Source organism: Eptatretus burgeri, chromosome 5 (assembly GCF_056783735.1).
Source record: "Eptatretus burgeri isolate ZD-2024b chromosome 5, Ebu_testis_v1, whole genome shotgun sequence".
NCBI lineage: Eukaryota > Metazoa > Chordata > Myxini > Myxiniformes > Myxinidae > Eptatretus > Eptatretus burgeri.
This window is the reverse complement of record NC_140965.1, coordinates 65688085-65702219: the sequence shown is the minus strand read 5'-3', so window position 1 is coordinate 65702219 and position 14135 is coordinate 65688085. Positions and strand designations below refer to the sequence as shown.

The window sequence follows — 14135 nt, the reverse complement described above, 5'->3', positions numbered from 1 at the left end:
CGGACGCATCTGGGCGGTGTGCATCTCCGGATGCGTCTGGGGAGGTGCGTCTGGATGCCTCCAGGCGGTGTGCGTCTCCAGACGTGTCCAGGTGGTGTGCGTCTCCAGACAGCTTGGCTGCAGATGTGTCCAGGCGGTATTTATGTCTGGATGGGAGTTTGTCTCCGGACCTTGTTTACAGCATGACCAATAGAAAATGAATTTCAGACATTATTTTGTTTCCATCTTCACTGTTTTTCTTTGCAGAATAATTTTGATGAGACGGTATGAATCGCAATTAATGCTCCATTGCATATCTGCCTTCCCTTCCCCTCACACTGTCTTCCCTTCCCCCACTCCTTCTCACACCCTCCCTCCTCTCTCCTTTCCCCTCCTCCTCTTCACTCTCCCCACTCTCTCTCCCCCACCCCTCTTTCCCTCTTCCCCCCTCTTTTTCTCCCTCCCCCCTTTCGTATTTCCGTCAGTGAAGTGAAGGGTGGTATTTGCAAGTAATTAATTAAGGCCATTAATTATCTTCAAAAGGGGAGTTTTAATTAACACAAACAGCAAATTTTCACCCTTGCACTTCCTTGGGGTTTTCTCAGTATACATGCAAAATGTCAGGCTGATAGGTTTTATGATTTTGGAGTTATGGAGGACACACACACACACACACACACACACACACACACACACACACACACACACACACACACACACACACACACACACACACACACACACACACACACACACACACACACACACACACACACACGCCCACATTGCCTTTTATGAGTATAAGATTTTACACTATGACTGCAAAGGGGAAGTTGTGTTTTCATGTGAACACACCAAGGACGACCATCCCCAACCGCCCCTGTCCACAGGTTCCGGAAAGCTTAACTAGAGTGTACGAGGTGCAGTGGGACGCAAGAAGCATGCGCGCCAGCATCAACTCCGCTTTATTGCGCGACCAGAAGTACATTCCTGCCACCCCTAGCGGGCGAGGCATGATATACGAAAACCCAATCACGTGACACAGCACACTCCTCCCCTCGTAAAATGACCCGTCACACGATGAACGGACAATCACAACATGACCATCTGAAACCCATCAACACTCATAATCCTCCAAATACCGCGGCCGCACCCTGACCCGCCTCGGACGGGCAGCGCCACCAGACAGCCCAGGCTCAGACGCCTCCCGGCTCGGTCGAGGTGACACCCTCGCCGGACTCGCACTTTCCGCAACACCAGCCACCCCCGACCGCCCAGCCTGCTCGACGTCCCCGGGTAGGACGGCATCAGGCGAAGACCCCCTTGGCGTCGGCCCAACCAGCCCCGGCGATACAACGTCAGGTGCCGGCGATACTACCGGTGGGGGTCCCTGCATCGTTCGGCCTGGGGAGGTGTGGGGGGGGGCAACGCTGAACAGCGATCATGCATTTGGTCCACGTGCCGCTTCCACACATCCCCACCATCAGTCCGCACCATGCAATTCGCCGGCCCCAGCACCACAGAGACCACCGCCGGCACCCATTTGGAACCGTGGAAATAATCGCGCACCATTACCCGTTGCCCCACCTCGAAGCTGCGCAGCCGCGTCGGACGCGACATTGCCCCACTCCCCGACCCTCCAGGTCGCAGCAAATCCAGCCTGGACCGCAATGCCCGCCCATAGAGACGAATGGCAGGTGAATCACCCGTGACAGGATGAACTGCGTTCCTGTAATGGAGCAAAAAGACATCGACCACCGTCTGCACAGGTGCAACACCCCCCCTGCGCAAAGCCCGCTTCAACATCTTGACAAACGACTCAGCTTGGTCATTCGTCTCAGGATGATACGGTGCGGACCTTAGATGTCGAATACCATTCTGGCGCATAAACTCATCAAATACACCCGCGAGGAACTGCGACCATTATCAGAGACCAGGATCTCCGGCAACCCTTTATGAGCAAAGATCGTCCGCAGTTTCTCTACTGTAATGTTTGCTGATGTATGCTGCATTACTACAACCTCCGGCCATTTAGAGAATGCATCGATCACAATCAAAAACATTTTGCCATTAACCGGTCCCGCAAAATCTACATGGACCCTCTGCCAAGCTCGGTCTGGCACAGGCCAGAGACCCGAAGCTCGACGCGGGTTATCAGCATCTGTCTGGCACGTGGCGCAACGCTTAACCAACTGCTCAATGTCTTTGTCCAACCCCAGCCACCACAACAGGCTACGAGCAAGACTCTTGGTCTTCACGATGCCAAGGTGACTGACATGCAGTTCTTCTAAACACCGCTGCCTGAACCTCGGTGGAATCACCGTCCTCATTCCCCACATTACGCACCGTTGGACCAACGACAGCTCCGCTGCGCGTGACGTGAAAGGTTGAAATGCCGGTGTCGAAGGCAGATCACTCCAATTCCCCGTAGAAATCTCCTGGACGATACGGGCAAGCACCGGATCACGAGCCGATTCCACCGTGACCTGCCTGGCCGTGACCGGCCCGCTTTGGACCTGGCCCAGCGTGAACACATCGACCCAGTCGCCCAACTCAGACGCAGCTGGACCCTCCGCACACGGCAAGCGAGAGAGCCCGTCGCAGTTAGCATGCTTCTCGGTGCTTCGGAACTGAATATCATAATCGTAAGCACCCAGAAACAGACACCACCGCTGTATTCGCGCGGCTGCTACCACCGGCACCCCGCGTTCAGGTCTCAGGATGAATTGAAGCGGTTTGTGATCCGTCTGCAAAGTGAAATGCCGCCCCAGCAGGTATTGATGAAACCTCCGCACACCCCAGATGAGGCTGAGAGCCTCACGCTCAATCTGGGCATATCCGCGCTCTGCTGTGGACAGGGTCCGGGATGCAAAACAAACAAGCCGCTCGGAACCATCGTCCATCCTGTGGGAGAGAAATGCCCCGATGCCATATGCAGAGCTGTTGCATGCCAATAGGAGCGGACGCGCAGGCTCGTAGTGCACGAGGACCATATCCTCTGTGAGCAGCCGCTTGACGCGGTCGAACGACGCCTGGTGTGCAGGCCCCCAAGCCCAGCGCTCGTCCTTCTTGAGCAACCGCGTTAACGGCGCAAGTTGTGAGCTGAGCCCGCGCACGAACCTTTGGTAATACTGGGCCATACCAATGAACGAGCGCAGCTGCGTCTTGTCGCGAGGCGGTGGCATGTGCTGAATCGCCTCCACCTTCCGAGGACCTTTCAACAGCCCCTCCGGCGTGATGATGTGCCCGAGGTATTCCAAGCGCTGCTTGAAGAACGCGCACTTGTCCCTGTTCAAGCGCAGGCCGCACGCTTCTAGCTTTGTCAGCACTTGGGCAATGTTCGCAAGATGTTCGTCCGCTGTTTTCCCCGCAATGAGCACATCGTCCAGGTAGGTCTGAGCGGGCAAGCCAATGCAAACCTGATCCATGGCTTTCTGCCACAAAGCTGGAGCCAAAGCAATCCCAAAACAGAGTCGGGTATATCGATAGAGCCCTTGACACGTGTTGATTGTCAAAAGCTCGCTACTCCCGGGATCCATCGGCAGGTGAAAATATGCATCACGCAGGTCTAGCTTCGTGAAGTATTGACTCCCCGCCAATCGCGCATATATTTCATCGATTGACGGCAGTGGATATTGCTCCACGCTGAGCCCCGGGTTAACCGTGGATGTGAAGTCCCCGCACAATCGGACTGCTCCATTCCGTTTCAGCACCGTGACAACCGGGGTGGCCCAATCCGAGCACGACACCCGTTCGATCACTCCACAGGCCTCCAGCCTATCCAGTTCACCCTTGACCTTGTCCCACAGGGCATACGGCACTGGACGCGGTTTATAAAACCGAGGAACCACCCCCTCCTTCAAGAAGAGCTTTGCCTCCATGCCCTTGAGTTTCCCAAGGTCGTCGCTAAACAACCCTTGATGTCTTTGAAGAATCTCCTCCAACTGATCCTCCCACTGGCTCGGCACGGGTTGCACAAGGTGAACTGCGGCCCAGTCTAGCCTGATGCGGGCCATCCAATCTCGGCCGAGGAGAGACGGCCCCCTCCCCCGCACGACGTACACCCGAAGCGTGGCGACCTGGCCTTGATACCGCACAGACACGTCTGCCATCCCGACTGGCGTTATCTTCTCGCGGGTGTACGTGAACAGCGTGAGGTTTGACCTGATAAGCTTCAGGCCGTTGAGTCTACGCGCGGTCTGTTCGCCTATGAGCGACACCGCTGTTCCCGTATCGACCTGGAACGTGATCGGCGTTTCGTTCACTTCGACTTCCACCGTCATCGGGCGCGCCGTCGCTGGGCCAATTGAAAACAGGCTCAACAACGGCCGCTGGTTCCGCCCCGAGTCACCTCGCACATCGCCGTCCATGACCTTAACGGTGGCCGTCGCCCCACGGCACACACGCGCCAAATGACCCACCTTGTGACAATTCAAACACACGTTGCCTTTACATGGGCATGCACGGCGCAGGTGTCGACCTCCATATCCCAAGCATGTCCGCGGGGTCACCCCGCCGCATGCGCGGCCGCGCGGCGACGTCCGACCCGCATCGAAGGTGTGCGCGCGTCCCGGGGTGCTCGCGACCCCGCGTGGCCGGTGATGGCTCGAACATCCCCTCGAGTCTGCTCGACCGCTGTAGCCGTGCTGACCGCCGAGTCGAATGTAATGGTTTCATCCTTCAGCCGTAAAACCGCTGAAACCATCTTCGCATCTCGTAAACCAGCGATAAAACGATCTGAGCCGAGCTGGCCGCTCCCCCGCCGTGAACTTGCAGGCCACGGAAGAATGCTTAATCCGCGCCACGAAATCAGCGACGCGTTCCTCTGCTCCTTTCGAGAGGCGATCGAACTGGAATCGAGCGAGCTGTAATGACTTCTCCGGCGCCATGTGTGCTTTCATTTTCTCCACAATGTCCCGAAACGACAGCTCGTCATCCCGGGGCCTGTTCGGTGCCACCAAATCACCCAGTAGCCGATAATGCTCGGGCGAAAGCGAAACGAGCAAGATCGACTTCTGTTTGCTCTCGTCGACCACATCGTTCACGTGGAAATAGCATTCCAATTGCTCCGAAAACAATTCGAAGTCGTCTCCGTCGAAAACGGGCACAAGTCCGTATTCAACCATCCTCGTCAGCCAACTAGAGTGTACGAGGTGCAGTGGGACGCAAGAAGCACGCGCGCCAGCATCAACTCCGCTTTATTGCGCGACCAGAAGTACACTCCTGCCACCCCTAGCGGGCGAGGAATGATATACGAAAACCCAATCACGTGACACAGCACAGATTTTACACTATGACTGCAAAGGGGAAGTTGTGTTTTCATGTTAACACACCAAGGACGACCATCCCCAACCGCCCCTGTCCACAGGTTCCGGAAAGCTTAACGACCCTCAGATATGAGGGTCAGCTATACAAAAGCAATCGGGGACAATATGGCGGTGATTGCTGAGGGTGAAGTGGGTTAACCGGTGGAATGGTTACCCTTGCAAAATGCCTCGAATACCCAATGATTGCAGACGTCACCCACTGAGTCCGAGGCACCATAAAACCTCATCCCCCTCCCGTCCTGTAGGTTATCCATGGTCGGAGCAAGACAAGAAGGAAATCTCTGATGTAACACCAATGGGCTGGGGAAGTTCATTTGGCTCTGGATGCCAATTCTAGTAGCTGATGACTACAAATCGAATTAGTGTTTGGTGTTTTCAGTCCAATTTATCAAGCTGCCGGTGAAGCAGTGGCGATGCACTGCAGCTCCAGCCAGTGGAAAACACGAGTTAACAAAACAGCACCAGGGTTCCAGCCCCATGCCTGACTCAACCTTTCATTCATATCAGAGGTTTACTAGCCCTTATGACGATGAGATGCTGAACCCACAAAGATGGATCTCATATGAAATGAGATCAACGAAAGGACTTTGCCGTCCGTCCAAATAAACTTTTTTTGGGGGCAGCTCAACTGTTGTAATTTATCATCCACTGTGTTATTGAAGAACTTGACAAGCACATTAATAAGTTTATAATTTCTAAATGTCAAATTTTGTATACAAAGTCAAGGCTCATGGAAGAGCGAGAACACAGAATGGATCAGGACACAAAATAACAAAAGGAGACAGAGAGAGACAGAGACAGACAGAGACAGAGACAGAGACAGAGACAGAGACAGAGACAGAGACAGAGACAGAGACAGAGACAGAGACAGAGACAGAGAGAGAGAGAGAGAGAGAGAGAGAGAGAGAGAGAGAGAGAGAGAGAGAGAGAGAGAGAGAGAGAGAGAGAGAGAGAGAGAGAGAGAGAGAGAGAGAGAGAAGGGGGGGGGGAATGCCATCATCAGAGCTGAGGGACAAAATAGATGGAGATGGATAAACAAGGGATGCAGGTAAGAATGAGGGGCAGGGGAAGATGCAGGGGGTGGACAAGATCGATACAGAAGCAAAAACAGGAAATTTGATGTGGGGGGAGGGAGAATGGTTGCCAAACGGTCCTTTCGGAGAGAGATAGTGAGAGTGTGAGATTTGTCATGATTGAAAGATATTTAAATTTCTCTAATGTGTAGTTAAGTGAAGTTAAAATTATGTTAGGGTGAGCAAAAATGTGCCCAAGGAAAGCACTCCTCTCTCCCCCCAATTATAACATGACATCGATAGGAATATCTTGCTTTGCTTAAGGTCCAGTCACACCTTGACGTTTTAGCCAGCTTATGCCGATTTTTGAAAACTTTGTCTAAAACGCTGGCACACGTCGAATACGTTATGGGTAAGTTTTGGAAACATTGAGAGCATGCTTAAAAACACTGCCATACGTCGTAGTACGCTGGCTTTCATCGTTGTACTTTGCGGTTGTCCTCATTTTTTCATGCTTGAAATTTTACGACTTATGCCGGCGTATGACTCACACGTTCCGCTACGCTGGCCATAAGTTGTAGGCACGTTATGCGATCATTGACACACGTTACTTGTAAGTTAATCATAAGTCGAAACACGTCGAGGTAATGTTTAGCGTACCCGAAACTTATTTCTAACCTATGAGTAACATGTTGTAGGCACGTTACGCGATCGTTGACACACGTCCACACACGTTACTTGTAAGTTACTCATAAGTCGAAACACGTCGAGGTAATGGTTAGCGTCAGTGTTCCAGACTTCCTGGTTTTTTTTTTTCTTTGGTATGACGGTGATGTTGACACTTCGATATCTAGTACGGTTATGATTTAAATCGTTGAGCGGCAGCCTATTAATTATATTATATTATAACCGCACTAGAAATCGAAGCGTCAACATCACCGTCATACCGAAGAAAAAAAAACCAGGGAGTCTGGAACACTGACGCTAACCATTACCTCGACGTGTTTCGTCTTATGAGTAACTTACAAGTAACTTTTGTCGACGTATGCCAACGATCGCATATGGTGCATACAACTTATTCCCATCGCATGCGGAACGTGTGAGGAAAGTACATGTACAGTACAGGCAAGTACATGTACTTGCTGTACGATGTACAGCAAGTACATCGTAAATTTTTTAACACGTTTAAAATTTCAAGATGTACTCCATCCACTTACTACGACGTATGATAGCGTACTTTAGCATTCTATTCACGTATACCAAACTTACCCATACCATATTCGACGTGCGTCAGCGTTTTAGATGCATTTTTCAGAGGTCGGCATACGCTGGCAAGATCGCCAAGGTGTGACTGCGATGTTGACACTTCCATTTCTCCGGCGGTTATGATTTGAATCGTTGTGCGGCAGCCTTTTAATAGGCTACGCCACGTGATCGTCGGCGATACGTGCAGCGCTATGCATAAGTTAGACTATCGTTGGGCATAGGTTCTGAACGCCGACAACAGGCTAAGCATTCGTTGGTATAAGTTAGCTATAACACAACGAAACGTTCTGTGTCCGTTACTAATATGTCATGCATATGACCAATTCGTTATGAATACGTCCGAATCTTTTTAAAAAAAACATCAAAAGCTCAGTGTAAGCCAGCGTTTTACATACATTTTGATATGTTGCCATTGCTGGCTAAAACGTCAAGGTGTGACTGGGCCTTTAGCATCGCACTTTCTCGGAACACATCCATGACGTTAAATGGAAACTTGCTGAAGTGTGTTTCAAATTAAACATAATATAATTTATTTCAGAAAATATCACCCTTTGCAAATTTTTTTCATTTATGAAATTCAATGTCCTAAACCATAGCTAAGTCGATATTGAGTACAAGTCGAAGCCTGGACTTTGAAAAGTATCGGCTTATACACCAAAACATACGGTAAACTTTTGTCCAACATTTCCCCTTCTAACAAAGCCCACTTCCTCCTTGAAAAGACTACCCTACCCTGGGTGGCTCGCTGCAATAGATCTACTTACTTACTACTACTACTACTACTAATGCAAAATTCACTAACAAAAACGAAACCATTGTTTGTTTGTTTGTTATGTGATATCCTTTACCTGCAGACATGGCTGAAATACACCTGTCATTTGCGGGGGCTGGCTTCATGGGAATCTACCACTTGGGTGCATGTGCAGCGCTGTTGCGGAATGGCCGTGCACTGCTGGCACGCATACAAGGTTACGCAGGAGCATCAGCTGGTGCACTTGTTGCAACAGTCCTGCTAACATCACCTGAAAACCTATCGGTCTGTCAGCATATCTTGGCCTCGGTTTCATGTACTGTGGATATTTTATTAAAGAGCAGGTTGCAGGTCACCAAACATGTTCTGAAAATTTATCAAGATGATTATATGTGCATTAAATAGTTCGATGCAAACTATTATGGTTGCCTAACTATTGGGAAAATTAATAAAATTTAACTCCGAAGTTGTTATTTCTCGAGGCTGTTGAAAAAAACAGCCGTGTGCCATATATGGATGTTGATGTCACGTTCTCCAAAACAAAGCGGACGCTCACTCGCTCATTGAAAAAGTGTCCAGTTCAGCAGGCCATTCTTTCGCTTTTTTTGAGCTTGCAACTCTCTATATTATCCTTTTTTATTTTGAATTATTGTAGAACAAAGTTATTTGGATATTTGTACATCATGCCTCGTACGTGTGTCATCATGTTTTGCGAAAATGGCTGGAAAACGGGTAATCGCTCCCACCGATTCCCGAAGGAATCAAACATTTGCCGGCAGTGGATAAGATTTGTACAAACAAAACGGGCGAATTTTCCCCCAAAGAAAACGGGTAAAGAGGACCCTTTGGATGGACTTGTCATTTGTGGTGACCATTTCACAGCCGAGGATTACGAAGGCATAAACACATCTGATCACCACTCTGTGAATATGAGTTGTTGGTTGACAAGTTCTCCAGATACTGCTCTGTCACAGAATCAATTGTTGAGTTTAAGTGAGAAAAACCTTGAAATGTATTCTTAAAGAGTACATGGAAAAACACATAAATAAACTTTCTGAAAAACACAAGCATGAAAAAAATTCTCAACAAATCAACTTATTGTTGATTAAATTACTTTTTTAACAGCATCAGCAAATTGGGCTATTTCATTTCAATTGTAAAAAAAAATTGATCAATTTTCACTTTTTTTTTTAATTTGGTAGAATATTTCCCAATGAGGCTAAACATGTTTTGGTATGTATATGCCACAACAGTCTCTTGAAAGTTGGGGTTTGTTCTAACCGTTCACTTTCGCTGGGGTCAAGCTCAGCTGTCAGAAAGACCTCAACGCCAAGGCTATGGTGTATAATATATTTGGGTCCATTATAGATTCATTCTATTTCTGACTCTTGAGTGACTAGAGGGTTAAAAATTATTATATTAAGTCACAGACGAATCAAACTTTACATTATTTTCTGCATCGAACAAGAAAATGAAAATCTACAAACCAATCTGTCTGGTGGAGTCTGTCAGTGTGAACTGCCAGTCAGTCAGTCCTGTCACTTGTACACGAAATAGGCCGTTTTCTGGCACTTGCAAGTGGCTCAAATTTATATGGCTCAGGGCCAGAAACTCCATAGTATAAATTTCCATCATCCTCCGACTCGTCCTCGGAAATATCGGAATTAAAACACTCAATTTCATCGCCACTGAAATCACTCTCTGATTCGCATCTCACCATTGTTCACATGCTGTTTCCGAATGTTCACGAAGTTTTCGGAGAATGTGACGTCATAGCATCTTCGGTAAATTCCGGTCTGTTTTTCAATCACTGACAAAAGTTTTGACTTAAAAGTTAATTTTAGCATATTTTAAGTTTCAAATGTAAGAAAATAATTGCCCAACGATTATTAATGTGATTACAACCTTTGAATCACGCGAAGTAATCAGCGACCCAAAACCTGCTCTTTAAGTTTGCAAAATCAATGGCGCAAAACCACCTGTAGACATGCGGGCCACCTACGGGTGACACGGCGCAATTCTTGATGCTTATTTTACACTATTGCTCTGAGAGCATTCACTTTAAGGTTAAAGAGAAATTGTCCTTTTTATAGCGTGCAAACAAGTTTGTGATGGAGCTGTCGCAGAACGTTCGCAATCAGCCGATCGGAGCTATCACCCCAGGCTTCGACTTTCGTGCGCAACTGAGGTGAGTTTCTTTGCAGCTTTGACATCAAAAGCCAAGTATTACCCTGTCCATCAAAAAAATACCTGACTTCTGATCACTTACATTGAGCTAAAAGTACAATTATATTTTCGTTCCCATTGTACAGGTTGGCATAAAGGTAAATGACAGTAAATGTTCAAATTATTAGCCATTAACTTAGAAACAATTTTAAATTCAACGTACACATGATGTTTGAACATTTCTTAACACCGTCTCAAAATGTTTCATTTCGTTGAAGTCAATTGTTCTTCCACCAATTTCCTGATCAATTGGTGACCTCTTTGGCTGTTTTTCATTAAATTCAGAAGAAATTGATCCATTAGAAATACATGGCTTTGAACTCATTAAAACCACCTCCACCCTCTCATCTTTAGATAAGTTTGCAGCCATCATTTAATTGAACAAAACAAAGAAAAATGCAATTACTGTAGTCCCACAGCAAAATCCCTGATGGTGCATGACTTTGCCCCACCTTGTAGTATGAAGTATAATTGTAATTTTTAGCTAAATGGAAGTGACTCAATGAACATTTAGGGTTGTAAAGGATTGCTGGGTGAGGTGAGGCTTGGTGTTAGCCTCCTCCTTCTTCTTTTTCCATATGCAGCACATGGCTTTGAGGAGCATCATTGGCTGAGTGCCTGGCTTTGCCACTGATGCAATGCCTCCTGTAGGTTCAAGCAAGAAGTTGCTATTTGTTCAGGGAGATTGCCTACTCTTCTTGAAGGACACCATGCAATCTTTAACATCCACCAACTAATGCTGGCAGATGGGGTGCCAAGTTTGACGGCACTTTGATGCCTCGCCCTGCCTGTAAGATACCAGGGTGATGGTCTGCAGCTGGGCCAAGATTCAAATCCAGACTGGACGGCTCAGAGGAAAGTGTGCATACCTCTGGGCAATCCTGCCAGCCTTGGGCGTTAACCTCTAAGCTGCTACAGCAGCCAATAATTGGTCTGCTTTGATCTACCCTTAAAAATTGTACTTGGGTGGTGGGGAGAATCAAAATAAAGACCAATTACTGCACCGTAGTCCCAAGAAGAAAGCCAGATATAACAAGAAGCACACACACATCTATAACCACACACACACACACACACACACACACACACACACACACACACACACACACACACACACACACACACACACATCTATAAACACCACACACACACACACATACACACACACACACATCTATAAACACCACACACACACACACACACACACACAAATCTATAAACACCACACACACAAACACACATCGATAAACACACAAACACAGATATATTATGGACAGGTAAGTACTTACATACGCTATTAAATTTGAAGTTATAACCTTAACTTATAAGCAATTGACTGATTTCCCAACTGCCCAGATAATATCAGTTGGGCACCGTTTATCATAGAGGTTTCAATCCTTTCAGCCCAGAACCTCTCCAAACAGCGAATCCAAATCAGTAGATTACTCAACATCAATGGGCCTTCAACCCAAAGTTGTGTCCAGACAGTCAGTCAACATAGCAATGCAATATCCTTATTCAAACTTATTTAATTATTACTTTTATTTAAAGTATTATGACATATGAATACCTTTAATCATACATCACTTTATATGATAATATATTAAGCAATAAACACCTTACCTGATAGACATGTCCATTACACAGCACCTCCATCGAACCATTGACTCAAACTGTCATTCAAATATTCAAACTGTCATTAACAACCGATTTTAACATACTGCATTGTGTATCTTAGCAACCACCAATAAATTATTTTAATGCTTATTTATAATGTATTTTATAAATAATATTTATTTCTTGTATTTTTATCTAAGTACTTCCATTATTTAATACCATCTATTAAAAAATAATAAAAATGAAATCAATAATATTAATTAAATAATTTACTTCACTTAATTAATTATTATTATATCAAATTCAATAGGAACTTGTTTAGATGAAAACCAACCAAACTTAAATAAAAGGTGATGATGGAGTCTAAGGACATTCTCACAAGACCTGATCAAACAATCAGCCAAATATCCTCTGTTTAACATGATGAAAAAAAACCTTCTCAGCATGTTCAACAAAATCATCTTTTACTGAACAAATTCTTGCAAATCCAAGTAGCTGAGATGAAAAGACATTGTAACCCATTTTAATTGGTACATTGCAACCTGGAAAGGTGTACAAGACAACAGGGAAACTAAAATCATCAACTTTATGATATACACTTGTACTAAAACCATTCTGTCCAAATCTAACCAACACATCCAGATATGCAGCAACTGTACAATCATTACCACTCCTGTTTGCAATCAGGTTATCTGGATAAAACTTGTGAAGCTGCCCATCAAGAAAAATTATAGTTAACCACACAAATATCATCTAGAAACGACATGTATGAGATAATATTTGAGCTAATCCTCATTTTTTTCTCCTTCATCAGTTTCTGCATAAATGAAAATAAGAAAAATGTCTGTTCGTAGGGGGCTACAATTCCCACCCATGGGAATACCCTTAACCTGTTGAAACATTATCTCACAAAAATATAAAATAAAATAAAATTAACAGCATCCTAAAACCTCTGTTTATCAAAACAATGAAAACTTCAGTGTTTCTTTTTAGAAAAGAATGCTCTATCAAACCTGACACATAAAAACTTATTAAAAGAGTTAAAAACCTTGTCAATTACTTTGAAGAGTGAATCTCTCACTGGTACTAAATCGAAATTTGCATATAAAGTTGAAAAATTAAAAACTTCAACTGACTTGATATTGAGGCATCTAATTCTATCTAAGAGCTCTAAAGAAGAATTAATGCTCCAGAAAGTGTTAATACCAGAATTCTTCACAATTGCTAAACAATATTTCCTGAACTGTTCCCTAACAACTTGTAAGCCTGAGTTAACTCCAACCAATAACTGTTTGGGAGAACAGTCTGGCACCCGCGATAAACCTATACTTGTACGGGTTCTTATGAATCTTGGGGATCCAGAGAATCCGAGGAATAGAAAGATTTACCTCTTTACATTTAATACCGAAATTTTTAACTAAAACTTCCTGATTCTGAGAGATAATATTACAAGGAAATTATGTGCAGGAGGAGGCCATTTGGCACATCATGCCTGCGCCACACCATTACCAGATTTAATAAATCCGACCACACCCCTTCCCTTCGTGTGCAGCCTTCTGGCTGCTACACTGGTACTCATTTCACCGACATCGGAAGGATGACAGGCTGAGTCAACCCCCTGGTGTTAATTCAGCAGCCAACGTGGCTTGAACTCAGGACCCTAGGATCCCAAGCCACCACCCTAACCGCTAAGCCAACACCAAGTTATGTCACCACCCTAACTGCTAAGCCAACACCACCAACACCATATCTTGGAGTGACTTATGACAAGGAACATTTGTGCTATTTCCTATACGAGTGAAAGTAACCGTATCAATGCATAGCTCTCTCAATAAAACCTCGACATAAAACTTTTACAAGCCACAACAAAATTATAAGCAGCCTTATCCACTGGAGCTATTACGTAGCTATAATTAAGCTCCCAAATGTCCTTACGAACACTCGGCTTGTTAGACG

General features: G+C 45.9%; 1 protein-coding gene across 2 annotated transcripts in view; it reads left to right on the top strand.

Annotated features, from left to right (window-relative positions):
- Positions 1–14135, top strand: part of LOC147026585 (patatin-like phospholipase domain-containing protein 4) — a 56988-nt gene that overhangs the window by 6884 nt on the left and 35969 nt on the right. For both annotated transcript variants that reach the window (XM_085882164.1, XM_085882163.1), the window contains 2 exons: positions 8440–8621; positions 10430–10524. In XM_085882164.1, coding sequence (XP_085738290.1) covers positions 8442–8621; positions 10430–10524 — 275 coding nt within the window. In that variant the 5' untranslated portion in view covers positions 8440–8441. The remainder of the gene's footprint in view (positions 1–8439; positions 8622–10429; positions 10525–14135) is intronic.